The 15817-nt window shown below is 34.6% G+C and overlaps 1 protein-coding gene across 1 annotated transcript; it reads right to left on the bottom strand.

The window, feature by feature from the left end:
- Nucleotides 1–6876: 6876 nt before the first annotated feature.
- LOC132641655 (probable histone chaperone ASF1A) lies at nt 6877–10021 on the bottom strand. The gene is made up of 3 exons (XM_060358715.1): nt 9716–10021; nt 7615–7730; nt 6877–7529 (listed from the first exon to the last, which is right to left on the bottom strand). The coding sequence occupies exons 1-3, from the start codon at nt 9822–9824 to the stop codon at nt 7170–7172; spliced, it is 585 nt and encodes a 194-aa protein (XP_060214698.1). The 5' UTR covers nt 9825–10021; the 3' UTR covers nt 6877–7169.
- Between the last annotated feature and the right edge of the window lie 5796 nt (nt 10022–15817).

The following is a 15817-nucleotide window of genomic DNA, read 5'->3' as shown; positions in this document are numbered from 1 at the left end:
AATATACGTATTATTTCATGATCTCAAGAATAAACTTTTCAAATATTAATGCAAGCATAATTCATGCCTTACTGCCTTGAAAATAATCAATCACATATTTCATGCATGCATTCTACCAAATTATATGACAACCAATTTCATGATATGCACATCGAATATATTTTGAGATCACCACATAATAAACATCCTGTAGAAATTGAACTTCACTAAACCAAAGCAAAGGTAGAAACAAATAAATTGGAGAGTAGGGTAAAAGTAATAGAACCCGGTTATACTGTCTGAATTCATAATTCCAAGTTTATCTAACCGATCCCGCCTCTTCGTACTGCTAAAAACCGTGCTGATTCCAATTACCACATAACTTTTTCCTTGCCTTCGGTAAACAGTCATCAGTCAGAAACTGATTTTAATATCGTTTCGAACAAAAATCATTGCGTTAACACATCCCTTTGTATGTCCATCTCAGAGAACAATGTGCCTCCATCAACACGACTTAAAATTGCTTTACTGAACCGAAATGGTCTCTTGGTCTTGCTGTTATTTTTCACTATCCTCTGTTAATTGTTACTCGCACGAATAACAGAAGACTTGTGGTGACGTTGAGTGCAATTACTCTTTTTTTTTTCTTTTTTTTTTTTCCTTGGATGTACAAAGTCAACGTATGTAGTACTACTGCTCACTAAATCAGACAATAAAGGTACTCCTCATTTCAGAGCGTAAAAGTCATTAAAATGCATCTCAAATATTCATATATTTTCCGTCAAATCTTCTTGTCAGGTGCGATGCTCTTTAAAGATACAAGTATTTGGCAACAGCATCTGCCCGAACTCACCAATTCCACCACTTCTTCCGGTGCATAATCATATAAATTAAATTCCTTAAGAATGTCAAAAAAATAGGTTTTAGAAGTGGGGAAGAAATGATCCGGCTTTGATAGAGTTAAGTCTCCCACTTCGTTACTTTGCTGCAGGGATGGTGGCAGAATTTCCTCCAAGATTTTACAAAGCCTCCAAAATTCGAATACCAGCAATTAATTCAAATTTCCCACAAGAATGTAGTGTTGTGATTTGTAGTGAACGTGAAAGTGAGAGTGAAATCTAATTCATATTTGGGAATAATTAGGTATTTATAATACCTAAGTGTCTGTTCAAACTAACATATACATTTCTTAGGAATAGATACATTTTAACTTAAACCTTTTAGGAATAGGTACCTTTTCATCACAAAACCTTTTCTCAATACTTCCCCATCAATCACTAACTAAAACTAACATTTTCTACTGTGTATTTCCCGTTACTATGACAAACATTGGCGGAGCCACATGTATATTGTTGAAAAATTACATTGTGTAAATATGTAAAAAGGAAATATATACTATGTGTAGAATCCCCTTGCTTTTTTTTCGTATGTTTACTATTTTGACACCCCTCGTTTACAATCGTAGCATTGTCACTGATAATGAAGAGTTTGAAAGTGAGGTTACTTCGAGTGTTATCTTGGCTTTGCGCTTTCTCATCACTTGATACATAGTCTCAGTATTTGAAGTTGGTGAATACCTGAATGTGTTTTAGTCTCAATATTTGAAGTTGGTGAATACCTGAATGTGTTGTGCAAATGGCACACTTTGACTAGAGCCTCTATTTTAGATTAAGCTTCAATTGATTTTTCTAGATCAACATTCTTAAAACTTTCTACTAAGTATTTTTCAGTCTCTATAGGGAGCTGCGCAATAGTGTAATTCTATACTCTTTTGTTCCCTCAGCCTGATTTCTACTGACCTTTTTTGTTTGTCAACCAGGAGATGGAACTTGACGACATAAAATCGAACCTTCTTGCTTTAAGGCAATTGTATGGTCTTTTGCGAAATGACAGAGATGGTCTTTCAAACTTGAACTCTGATGGTGTAAGTTTCTTTTTTGTGCTTACTTATACGGTCATACTCGTAATAGGATTTACTTGGCACAATGCTAATGTTGGGAGGTAAGTTCGGATGGAGATTCAAGAATTTAAATTTCTACCACTGCTTTGTGGATTTCAATTTCCTAGTTTCCTGTTCAGAAGGTGATTTGGCTCGTGATTTTTCTGTGCAAATGAAGGTAAATGTGTTGCTTTGTCCACATTCTGATGATTTAACCTCGGGCTACGATTATGATGTGTGGATTGGGGCTTAAAGTGGTTGATGTTCTTTAGTTTTGATGCAAAAAGTTTGATGTTTATGAACTTCATGTGGCCTTAAGCTTTTAATTCTGTGACAAAGTAATTAGGTACTTATTATTACTTTTAACATCTTTCTGGCTTCACTAGCTGTTTGTTAAAAATAAAACTTCACTTGCTGGCCAACAAACTAATTCTAATAGCTACTGACTAAGTGGTAGATATTACTTCAACAATAAATTCCGACACTTTCTTATCGTATTTACGTTATTTGAAGTCCTTAATGTTGTGTAGGGATAAAACTTGTGATTTTTATTTTATTATAGAAGACACTATCAAAGGGGAGCCTTGGAGCAACGTTAAAGTTGTCTTCGTGTGGCCTATATGTCACGGTTTCAAGCCGTGGAATCAGTCATTAGTATACAACAACAATATACCTAGTGTAATCTCACAAGTTGGGTCTGAGGAGGGGAGGATGTATGCAGACCTTACCCCTACTTTTGTGAGGTAGAGGGTAGGATGTACGTAGTCGTGGAATCAGTCATTAAGATATCTCCTTTTATTCATCTTATATAGTCCTCTATTAGTTCATATTAATATATCTGCTTTATTTCATCTTGTATATGCCTGTCTAGGCTCTTAAGGCCTATTTCTGACAATATGTATTTTTCATTCTTCAAGCAGTTGGACTATGAAGCACGAGTCATATTAAAGAATTTACTCGATACTACAACCAACGATGTTCTCAAGGCTCATTGTGAGGTACTCGACTTGTTATTTCTACACTTACAGTATCCATTCATCTCTTGTGCAAAAGAATTGGCCTTTCCAAAGTAATATTAGCGGTCGAAAATTTCTCGGCTTACTGAGGGAACATTTAATGTAACATCTCGGTTTTTTAGACTTATCATGGTTCCTACTGCCCACAGATCATAGCACGTCAGGCCAGTGTGCACAGCTTACCTCACCCTCAGCAGCTGATTGACACAGTGAAGCAACGACCTCTTGCTTTGTCAGACGTATCAAAATCCTCAGCTGTTATTCAAAGTTGTGGAAGAGAACCGGTTGTCATGGATTCCACTTTATCGAAAGAGAAGCAGGAACTGATCATGCCAATTACTCAGACAACTAGCGCGCAGCCTCCAAAGTTCAGCTTCAGTGCAAGTGAATCTGGAAATAAGAGAAAGTTTTGCAGAATTTGCCAGCGCCCAAAATTAGAAAAGCCGTTTGTTCCTTGTGTGAAGACTGCAACTTCTGAAAAAGAAGCTCCACATTCTACAAAGTTTGTGGCGTTGCAAGAACAGCCAAATAGTCAATTTGCCAATTTTTCTTGGGATATTCAACAAGAAGCATTGCAATCAGGAAGCACTGAAAGTACAAAGCCGAAAGAAGTTCTTGATCTCCGTTGCATGTCTAGCGGTGCAGAAACTGTGGCTCCCTTATCAGACAGACCAGCTAGTGATCTTACACAATCCGTGCATGACTCTTCTGGTGTGATAAGATCGGTACCTGAACAGAACACTGATCACCTCTCAACTGATGAAATCATTAAACAACTCGAATTGCACATTTCAGCTTTGCAGATGGATGCCGAGAACCTTGTTATTGCTAATAAACATACAGCTGAACATAACTTCAAACCGATGACTAACTTTGTGCCACAAGCAGAGTCAACTACTCCCATCAAGATGATAGAGGGAGCTGTCATGAATGATAAACTTAGTCAGACCGTTGCAGTTCTAGATGACTCACTACAGCTAATGATTACTCAATACAGTCAAGAACCTAAAGACCCGTCAAGTTCACTTTATCCGGGGTATACTGTTCCATCAACCAGAATATCAAAATTTTCATCAGATCAATCGCCAAATCCTCCCGAGTCAAGTAGTTGCCAGTCAAATCAGTTGAGACAACAGAAGATAGTAGCAAACATCTTCGCTGTTGAGGAACGTGATACTTCTACAAACCTAGACTTAGTTGATGAGCGTCCGTGGCAGATACAGAGAGGAAATGCAAATAATGGTCAGAACATCCACTCCATCGTTGACCAATTTGAGTCTTTGAGTCAATTAAAGAATCAAAATTATTTTTTCCAACAAGACCAGCACAACATGGAAACTGGAGTCACTGCTTTGCCTGCAATGTCGGTCAACCAGAACCAAAACCAAATGACTTCAAACGAGAAAATATGGCGGCTAGGAAAACTGAATGCACCCAGGCAGATGCCTGCAGCAGATATTTCGAGAAACAACATAGATACTCCAGGGTTGATTGATTACGGGCACAAGTTAACTTGGTCAGGGACATATGAGAGCAGAATGGACTCACCTTATTCACAGCAGGCAATAAGAAGGCGATCAACATTGAATCACAAGCTAGGTCAATACACACCATCCCGGAGCTCTTACGCAAACTTGGAGAAGAAGCCTAATAAGTATCCGAAGAATAATAATCACATGAAAGAACTGAGGAGAAGGCATTTAAATGGACATGAATCAGAGTCAAGCTCACCATACTCTTCCAGCTCGACAGATTTGCAGCAGACAAGAACTTACAGTAGTGATAAAGATGATTCCTTGGCAAAGAAGATTCGAACCGAGACGCAGTATTCAGATGAAACAAGTGGAGATGAATTATATCCTCGTAGAGATAGTAGTCAAACTGATTACACGATCAGCTCAAGCTTCAGCGGCAGTGAGGGTTATACATCCCCCATTGGTAATGAAAGGGCTCGTGAAATGATTTCTAAAAGTAAAACCGAGGGAGAGATATCCTCGTCACTCGATCATTCAGGGTATGACAATCTTGAAGAACCATCCTACTACTCAGCAGATTCTTCATCAAGGAGGTCAAGTCCCGCACGCGTCTACAAGTCTGCTAACTCAAAACAATCAAAGAAACATAATGGAAGGTGGAAGAAGTTGAAAGACAAGCTAGCAATAGTTTTTCACCATCATCACCACCACCACCATCACCATCAAGGTAGAGATGATAAAGGTGAGGAGAGAAAAACAACATTGTCGAGGCAGAGAGGAAAGAGGTTTCATGATCACTATTCTTCAAGCAAGGATGAAAAAATTGGAGAAAAGGCTTTGGAAAAGTTTGGGAAGTCAGCGATCGACAAGCAAGCTGGTAAAAAGCAGAAGGGGGACCAATTTCATACCCTTGCGCGGGGGCTGATGCAACATATCCAGTACTCAAAGAAGTCGAAACATAGCAGCAGTATACCAGTAGACAAAGGACAACGTAGCAATAAGAAAGTGATTAACAAATTTCATTGGTGGCAACTACTAAGGCATCACAGAGGTATGAATAAATCGCCTGCAATGCTAGGATCTGGCAATAAGAGAGGCCATTCAAAAGCTTCCAAGATGAAGTGAGGCACCTGAAATTGCCACTTTGTTTACTTGTGAATAAGAGCATAAGTTATTGACCTCACCAACAGGATATGCTGGAGATAAAAGTGCTGATTACTAATATGGCACATTTAGAGTTGTTATATTAATAAGAGTAAGGATTGTTTCAACATAGTATTCTATGAAATCTAAATAAGTTGTTGAAGCTGTTTCACATTGGTACTTATCTTAGCACCTACATATCTTTTTCCTGCCCAACTTTTACATTTGTGAATTCGTTATAGTTAATAAGACGGTCCACATTCCTAATTAGTTTTCTGGTCATTTAGTTCTACCTGAACCCCTCATTCCTACTTCAAATGTCTCAAGATCTAGGAAAGGGCAGCTCGGTGCACTAAACTCCCACTATGCGCGGGGTCCGGGGAATGGCCGGACCACAAGGGTCTATTATACGCAGCCTTAAGATCTAGGAGTAAAGGAATAATTTGTTTTGGTTTTTGAAGGTTACAAGCTTTTGTTTCCCTTATAATTGTTATTTCTAATTCTGAGTTGTCTGAGATGTTATGTACATATGACTAAGGGCCTAAATGGTTTCTTTCATGGGATTATACACAGCTTCTCTTTCTGATTTCTGTTGAAGGGGAGTTTTGATTTGTTTCGAGTCTGAACCTAACCAATCATGTGTTCTGGAAATTCACACGAGATGAAAATTTCCCATAATAATGGATAAAAATGTATTCTCCTTGTAATTTTGCTACCGTAAGTTTCTTTCCTTCATAGCTTTCTTTTGTCTAATCTTTGAAATGCGCTTGCAATTGCGAATATTTTGTTTTTCTTCTTTTCATAGTTCTTCCTATAGGGAGATAGAATTGGATAGTTTTTATTAGTTATACAACCCATGGTAAGTGGGGAGATCCATGAACTTCTTAGCAGAAAAAGGGTGACATACAACATTCCTTCTCATAGAATTCGCAAGGGTTGTCAAGTTTGACTTATTTGTTGGTGTACCTTAGTAAATGAACAACAGTTAGAGCAAAACTCTTAATGGAACTAGAGGTACACTTAATTTTCACATGTTGCTGTTATGTGAAACTCTATAATGCCTCTGGTACAGAAGAACTTGATCCTATCTAATCAGTGTGGCAGAACTGGAAAATGATTAGTAGAGTTTACGCTTCATTTTCCTAAGTCATTTTACATCAGTAATTTACATACAACTTCTCTGTCAAAACCTTATCTGCGGAAGTGTTCCGTTACTACAAGTTATTGACTCCTAGTCTCCTTTCACATATCTAGGATTGCATAGTGGCTGGAATAAATGAAGATAAACAAGAACAATGCGGAAAATGAGAATTCGAGCACCAAATAAGACTGGAAAAGTGGCTAGTATATTAATCAAAGATAAAACATTTGTAGAAATCATTTGTATTTCAGTTCTGGATTACGAATCAGCATTTGGTTTGAGAATCACTTGTTTCAGCTAGCTTTGACTACAGCAGATACAACAAATGATGTGTACATTTTGAGGCAGAAATTAAATAGACCACCCACGAAGTCTAAATCTGTAGACCATAACAAAATGGTAAAATGCATCATTAAAATATCAAACTCTGAAGGAAACATTTTGACAGCTAAAGCAACTGTCTTGCTTCTTGTTTCTCAAGTTTGAGGACTCTGCACATTACATTTATTGGGTGAAGAAATTGGTTCTTCTCCAAGCACATTTTCTTCTGTGGCATTGTCAGGAGGAGGAGCCTGTTCTCCACTTTCATCATTTTCTGGATGGAAATTAATGGGGAATTTCGTGACTCGGGGTTTGTCAACCAAAATATTCCTCTGGACCCTATCAACCAAAACCTTCTGAGGTGGTTCCTCTTTTAATTGTTCATCATCATAATCATTGTTCACATAATATCCTACCCGAATAAATTCTTGCCCCACGTAAGAGCATGTTAATAGCAATACCGTGACACCAATAATATCTTCTTCACGAATTTTGGATGGTTCAGGGGGGTCAGCCTGCAAATTGGTTTCAGCATAAGTTCTCAATCCTTCCACCATAACAGTCAAGTGAGATGGCAAGGTTAAAGCAAGTATTAGTTACCTGAAGCACAAAACGATATTTCCCAACATTTACTGGTCCAACAAATACACTTTCTAAGAGTTGGTCATAAGTGTCATCTTCAGCAGATCCCACATATGTTAACTTCCACTCTAAATCTGAAACAAACTGAAATGGTCAGAAGGTGGAGTTGTTACTTCTGAAGGGAAATCCTTTTCCAAAATTCATGTACTCAATGAATTTAGCCTATACGAATTTCAGTCGTTCAAACAAGTTGAAGCAGGAAAACTTGAGAGAAATTTTCAATCGTTCAAACAACTAATTTAGCCTTTACGAATTACAGTCGTTCAAACAAGCTGATATTTGGAGTGTGAAGCTCACGAAAAAGTGATAGTTCAGGTGTGTTTTTGACTATTAACTCTTTTTTCTACTATAGCACATGTATTGAACATGTCTGTAGAGATATGGAAAGGTAAAGCAGTATAATAAACATTTACATCTTACCATTCTTTTCATGAAACTTTAACCCGCTGAAAATAACCAATCAAGTTCCTAAAATTAAAGGATAAATTAGAGTTGACATCTCGACAGTCTCATTTCCTCCTCTCAATTAACAAATTTAAATCTCTTGGCAATGGGAAATCATCAAATTAAATAATTTTTTCACCTACTTAAAATTGTATTCTACCTCACACTACATCCACAACAAGAAGTCAAACTTAAGACACGTAGGGTGTATTTTGGTATGACGCACTATCCACCCACCCCCTACCTGCCTACCCCACCTCCCACCTCCCACCTCGCCTACCCTCACCACCAGAAGTTGCACTCCAAATTCAAAAACATCATATTGTTTTGCTTTGAATATATGTAAATGCTCTTAACATGACATTTTCCAACTTACATGCCAAAATATTTCCTTGAAAAACATTTTCCATCATACCAAACACACATCAAGGCTCTACTTTCGAAAGCTCAACTAACAATTATTTCCTTGTTAAGATAATTTTAAGGAAAAAAAAACAATATATTACAAACATATAAGGTGAAACCATGAAAACCCCCATTTAATGCTATGACTATATCACCGTTATTACTGCAAATATATACATTTTTAAGGGCAGCAAGGCACTAATAAGAGATCTTATTTAGAAAGCTCAACTAAAGATTATTTCCTTGTTAAATTAATTTTAAAAAAAAAACATAAAACAAACATTTTGGGATTACACTGGGTATGTTGTTGTAATATAATACAAAAAAAATCCATTTAAGGCTATAACTATATTTGTCCTTACTAAAAATATTTACAACTCACGCTTAAATTTACCCAAAATAAACCAATTTAACATCAAAAATGAAAAGAAAAAAAAACAATGAAATAATGAAAAACTTACCATCTTATAAGAGATCTCATTTCGAAAGCTCTCAACTAAATATTATTTCCTTGTTAAATTATTATTTTTTAAAAAAAAATACAAATATATAAAGGTGAAACCACAAAAAACTCCATTTAAGGCTATGACTACCGTTACCACTGCAAAAATATACATTTTTTTCTTAAATTTACCCAAAAACAAACCGATTTAACATCAAAAATTAAAAAAAAAAAAAAACAATGAAAAAATTACCATCTTTTAGGGCATCAAGGCATTAATAAGAGATCTCATTTCGAAAGCTCTCAACTAAATATTATTTCCTTGTTAAATTATTATTTTTTTTAAAAAAAATACAAATATATAAAGGTGAAACCACAAAAAACTCCATTTAAGGCTATGACTACCGTTACCACTGCAAAAATATACATTTTTTTCTTAAATTTACCCAAAAACAAACCGATTTAACAACAAAAATTTAAAAAAAAAAAAAAAACAATGAAAAAATTACCATCTTTTAGGGCATCAAGGCATTAATAAGAGATCTCATTTCGAAAGCTCTCAACTAAATATTATTTCCTTGTTATTTTTTATTTAAAAAAAAAAACATATTACAAATATATAAAGGTGAAACCACAAAAAATCCATTTTAAGACTATATCACTGTTACTACTGCAAATATTCACAATTTTGCTTAAATTTACCCAACAATAAACCAATTTAACATAAAAAATGAAAAAAAAAAAACAATAAAAGAATGAAAAAATTACCATCTTTAAGAGCAGCGAGGCATTCATAAGAGATCTCGAACTGAAAAGGACTGAGAAACGGTGACGGATTATCCAATACGGCGACGTTTGTAATGTTGACGGCACTCATTGTTGTAGAAAGTTTCCCAAATTAGAAACCCTAGATTGATGAAAATGCTTCTAAAACGAACCCGCCAAATAAATAAATAGCAATTTCAAAATTAGCGGGAAATTTTTTGTATTTTGATAACAGCCCGCGAAAATTAAATACTAAAAATTTAGGCCCAATTACATAAACCACCCTTCTCGTTTGAAGACTTGTGACATGTATCCTGTGATTTCAAATATTACACATAAAGGTGTCAATCGGTTCATTGTAACCGGTTTTAACCGTTAACCGGACCGGTTAAACCGGAACCGGAACCGGTATAACCGGTTAACCGGATATTAGTTTACCGGTCCGGTTCCAAAAAATTTTTAACGTTAACCGGAACCGGACCGGTTAAACCGGTTAAAATTAAAAAAAAAAAAAAAAAAAAAAAAAAAAAATGAAAGAGCCGTTGGGCCTCGGTAATGGACCGTTGGCAACGGTCCATTTGCAAAAATGGCCATTGCCAAACGGTCATTTTCTTAATTTTTGGCCCCCAATTTTTTTTTTTAACACTTTAACCCCTCCCCCACCCCTATATAAACCCTTCTTCATTTTCATTTCAATTCACTCTTCTTCATCTTTCTCTCAAATCTCAATCTCTCAATTATAGTTACTTTGCAATAATTAGCCACAAAGTCTTATTATAGTTTCAACTTTCAATTATTAATTTTGCAATTATAATATTGTTGGTGGAGTTGGTGATTTTGCAACAATCCGAAGTAGCTTTGGTGGATTTGCAATTCTAGCCGTCTTCGCTTTGTTGGAAATTAATTCGGCAATTTGGTACCTTCGTTCCAACTCTATCTTTAATTTTCGCAATTTAATTCTAGCAATTTATTTTTCGAAATTTAATTTACGCAATTTAATTCTAGCAAATTTAATTTGTTGTAATTTATTTTCTTGTGATTTATTTGATTGTGATTTAAATTATTTCTATTTAATAATGTCAAAGAGATTAAGACGTGGTGCCGGTAGTAGTAGTCGTACTGTTAGGGGTGCGCTTAATGAGGAAACATTTGTGGAAGAAACACCTAATTTAGGTATTGATGTTGGTGGAAATAATCCACTTTTAGGTCATGAGGCAATGCAACAACATTTTACCGACACTTTTAATGAAGACTTAGATGATGATGATGATGAAACACAACCCCCCGAAAATCCCATAGGAGATACAGGTCCTGCACAATCACATACACAAGACAAACCGCCTAGAACTCGTAAGCCAACAGCTAAAGTTTGGAAATTTATGACTAAGGATAGGGAAAACCAATCAGTTACATGTACCCTATGTGCACAAGTATTTAGTTTTAAGCAAGGAACTGGTAAGGATGGTGGAACGGGTACACTAAATGCTCATATGAGAACCAAACATATGGATATTTGGGGAGAACAAACGGGTTCAAATGTGGGGGGGATTCAAATGACGATAGACCCACGAACCGGTAGAAATTTTAAGTATGACAAGAAAAAAGAACGCGTAGAAATAGCTAAAATGGTAGCTTATGATTGTTTACCATTTTCCTTTCCCTCGGGTTTGGGGTTTGTTACTTACATTCAACGTTGTTATAACCCGTTATTTGAGGGTATTCCTAGAAGTACTTGTAGAGCCGATGTTATAGATTTGTTTAAAAAATATAGATTTTATTTGCGCCATGTATTTAATTCTTTAAATTGTAATGTTTGTCTTACCGCTGATTTGGGTCTTAGTATTAACCATTTAGATTTTTTTGCTATTACATGTCATTGGGTTGATGACAACTGGGTTATGCAAAAAAGAATTATAGCTTTTTTATACGACGAAGGAAAAGGTCGTCACGATGGAAATTTTTTAGCCGATTCAATGTCTACTATAATGAGATTTTTTAACATTTATAGAAAAACACTTTGTATTACTTTAGATAATGCTTCTAATAATACAAAGGCAATTGGTCTTTTTAAAAAGAGAAATAAACCCTCCTCTAAGAAATATTTTTCATGTAAGATGTAGTTGTCACATTTTAAATTTAATTGTTAAAGATGGTCTTATGCATTTTGATGATTCTGTTCAAAAAGTTAGAAATGCTGTTGCGTTTCTTTTTTGTAATGCTAATAGGGGAAGAATTAGAAATTTTAAGAATGCTTGTGTGGAAAATAACCTTAGACCTAGGAAAATTCAAGTAGAAATTGAGACTAGGTGGAACTACACTTACATTATGCTACAACAAGCATATGAGTATAGGATTCCCATACAACAAGTATAATATTGATAGTGAGGATTGGTTAACTTTTAGGCATTAGGAAGATGTTAAAGAATGTATTGAACTCTTAGAAATTTTTTATAATGCAACTCTTGCTTTTTCTAGACAATTCTATCCCGCGGTAACCGAAATTTTAGCCTACTTAACGGAAATAGCTAGAGTTTTACAACAGTATAAATATAAACCCGATTATCAAGTGGCTATTTTTGAAATGATAATCAAATTTAAGAAGTATTTTTTCCCCATCCCAACTTTATTTATATTGGGTTCCCTTTTAAATCCTTGTTTAAAAGTGTCTTATACTAAAAATTTGGTTAGTCAAATTTATACATTTTTAGAAATTGAAGAGGGAGTTCAACCATCTTTAGCTGAAGCCGATCTCGCTATTGATGATGAGTTTAGAAGAGTTTTTACTCATTATTCTAGTTTGGAAGAACGTGCTACACCCGTTGCTCCACGCCCTACTACTTCTCAGAGTAGCAAAAAGGGCTTGTCGGGTTTAAAAGTTTTACATTCACAGCCAACTTCTTCTTTTACTGCAAACTTTGATGAATTTAACTTTTATTTGATGCAGTCAAATGTGGATATCAAGGATGACTTGGACGTCTTAGCATGGTGGAAGAAGTACAAGGCAAGCTATCCGGTACTTTCAAGAATGACTCGAGATATCCTTACGGTTCAAGTATCAACCTTGGCTTCGGAGAGCGCATTTAGCCAAGGAAGACAACAAATTGGAGACCATAGACATTCATTATCCGGCTTTAGCTTGCAAGTACTAGTGTGCATTCGAGATTGGATTAGATCGGAGCGACGCAACCAAAACTCAGAAGCGGAGCAAGGCGAAGAGGAAGAAATTGAAGATTTGATAGCTAGTGGACCGGACCAAATGGAAGACTTTGAAGATATTTCCATGACCGAATATGATGTGGGGGAAATTAACGAAATGGTTCAAAATTGATGATTTTATTATTCTACTATTTTTGTATAACTCATGTATTATTTGCAAGTTAAAAAAAAATACAACTTGCAAATAAATGTTATCCAAGAATGAATAAAATATATGACTCATTGAGCTTTCTTCTATTTACTTGTGTTCATATTTTTACTTTTATTAAGTTAGGAATATAAGTATATATAGTATATAAGTAAGTATATATAGTATATAGTACATATATACAAGTATATATAAGTAAGTATATATACTATATACATTAAGTAAGTATATATAAGTATATATAATATATATACTTATGTATATAAGTAAGTATAGTATATATACTATATATATTAAGTTATACACATATATAAGTATATATAGTATATAAGTATATATATTATATAAATATATATAGTATATATATTAAGTATATATTGTATATATAGTAGATATGTATATACAGTATATATACTAAGTTATACCTATATATAGATATTAAGCTGTATATATATTAAGTTATACCTATATATAGATATTAAGCTGTATATATATTAATTTATACATATATATAACTATATAAGTATATAGAGTATAGTATGTAAGTTATACATATATATGTGTACGAAAAGCACTATTCTGTATTGCTGACTTGCTGTTAGGCTGTTAGTCAGTAAATATTTAAACTTTAATTATAAAGTTGTATAACATATGTAAATATACCTATAATATACAAATAAATACTATAATATATATATATATATATATATATATATAATACAAAAAACAAAAACAAAAAATATTTTAACTAATCCAAACCGGACCGGTTCCGGTTTGGACTTTAAAACCGGTTAACCGGAACCGGTTAGGCGGTTCCGATTTTGGAACCGGAACCGGCCGGTTTCCTAACCGGTTCCCGGTCCGGTTCCGGTTGGAACCGGTTGACAGGTCTAATTACACATATCTTCCTATAAATATATATATTGTGTAACAAAACTATATTATAATCTTCGTATTTGTTAGTTTTATTTTTTCTTTTATTTCGTATGACAAATACTAGCTTCTTTTGTTTTGATGTTTTCTTAATAATTTAATGCATTTATTTAATCCATCATGTTACTTAATTTCTTTGACTTATATTAGGTCTACATGTCAATAGAAAAACAAAAAAAAAATATTAAAAACAATGAAAAGATTAAAAAAGAAGATAATATTCTACTTTTTAATTCTAAACATATTCATTATGATTCTATAAGAAATGTTTAGGCCCTGTTTGTCCGTAGATACCAAAGAAAAATTCACTTTTTTTGAAATTTTAGAGTTGGAGTTGTGTTTGGCCATAGTTTTTGAAATTGGAGTTGGAGTTGGAATTGGAGTTGTGTAAAACGTAGTTGTAAAAAAGTGAAAAAAGTGAAATTCTTATGGCCAAACGCCTACTTAGTTTAACAATTATGGCCAAACGCCTACTTTGAAATTGGAGTTTTTGGTATTCCGGAATACAACTTCAAGTTGTATTCGGAATTCTTATGGCCAAACGCTGAAAAGTGAAAAAAATTCCGGAATAAAGTGAATAATTCTTATGAACAAACGCCTACTTAGTTTAACAATTTTAGCCAACTGAAACTATCATCTAATATGATCGATCCATATATCATTTTAATTTCCTTTATTAATTTGGATTTAATGGAAAGATCAATTCTTTAGGATCCTTCATTTCTTCAAATGGAACGAAAAAAAGATAAAATCAAACTGATTCCCGAAAATGTCTTTTGGCATATTCCTTCATGTCCTAGCTATTTTTTTTAAAACTAAATGCCACTAAGTTGTACTTAGGGTGAGTTTGGTATGATGAAAAATGTTTTCCAAGGAAATATTTTCTCGGAAAATAAGTGATTTTCCTACTCAGTTTCTTGTGTTTAGCACGCAAGTTGGAAAATAGAATTTTACGAGTATTTGAATAAACTCAAAGCAAAATCACTATGAAGTTCTTTAATTCGGAGTGCAACTTTTAGTGGTGAGGACTACGTGTTGGGAGGGGGGTTAGTGTGGTGTAAAAACCCAAAAAAAGAACTTTTTAAAACTTTTTTTTTTGAAAAAAAAAATGGAGGGTTGTGGGGGTGGGTTGGTAGTGAGGGGTGGTGGGTGGAGTGGGGGTGGGGGGAGGTGCGTGGGAGTGGGATTAGATTTGTGGTGTGAGGGGGTGCAGAGGCTGGGTTGGGGAAATGTGGTGGTGTGCTTTTATTAATCCGGAAAATGTTTTCCCATAACTTTTTTCGGAAAATATTTTACATGGGAAAACATTTATAGGAAACATTTCCAAGATATTAAGTGCAGCCAAATACGAAAAAATAGGAAAACATTTTCTGAGAAACATTTTCCATCATACCAAACACACCCTTAGTGGTCGATATTTTATTAAATTAGCAAATAAAAGTACAAAGTAATAGTAATAAATAAAAGAAAAAGAATAGGGAAATAAAGACAAACACATATAACATCAGTTGCCTAAAAGAACCTAATTCCTCAAAGACATCAACCAAACGTCTATTAGTCATCTGTTTTCGAAAGAAATCAAAGAATTTCTTGTGAATCTTAATACGGAAAAGGGCCAAATATACCCCTGTACTATTGAAAAAGGGTCAAGTATACCGTTCGTTATACTTTGGATCTAAATATACCCCTGTTATTATACTTTGAGATTAAATATACCCTTCCTCCATTAAAATTATTCAAGGTGGACACCAAATCTGACATGTCACTAACAACTCGATGACGTGGCACCACGTGGCATGCCACATCAC

This window comes from Lycium barbarum, chromosome 5, assembly GCF_019175385.1.
Source record: "Lycium barbarum isolate Lr01 chromosome 5, ASM1917538v2, whole genome shotgun sequence".
NCBI lineage: Eukaryota > Viridiplantae > Streptophyta > Magnoliopsida > Solanales > Solanaceae > Lycium > Lycium barbarum.
This window is presented reverse-complemented; position numbering and strand designations above follow the sequence as displayed.

What these genes read in the sequence shown, in the direction of transcription:
- LOC132641655 (XM_060358715.1), bottom strand. Translation starts at nt 9,824, where the DNA reads ATGAGTGCCGTCAACATTACAAACGTCGCCGTATTGGATAATCCGTCA. An exon ending in CCTCGCTGCTCTTAAAGATG is followed by an intron (nt 7,731 to 9,715) that starts GTAATTTTTTCA and finishes AGTTTGTTTCAG; the next exon opens with ATTTAGAGTGGAAGTTAACA. An exon ending in AATATCGTTTTGTGCTTCAG is followed by an intron (nt 7,530 to 7,614) that starts GTAACTAATACT and finishes ACCAATTTGCAG; the next exon opens with GCTGACCCCCCTGAACCATC.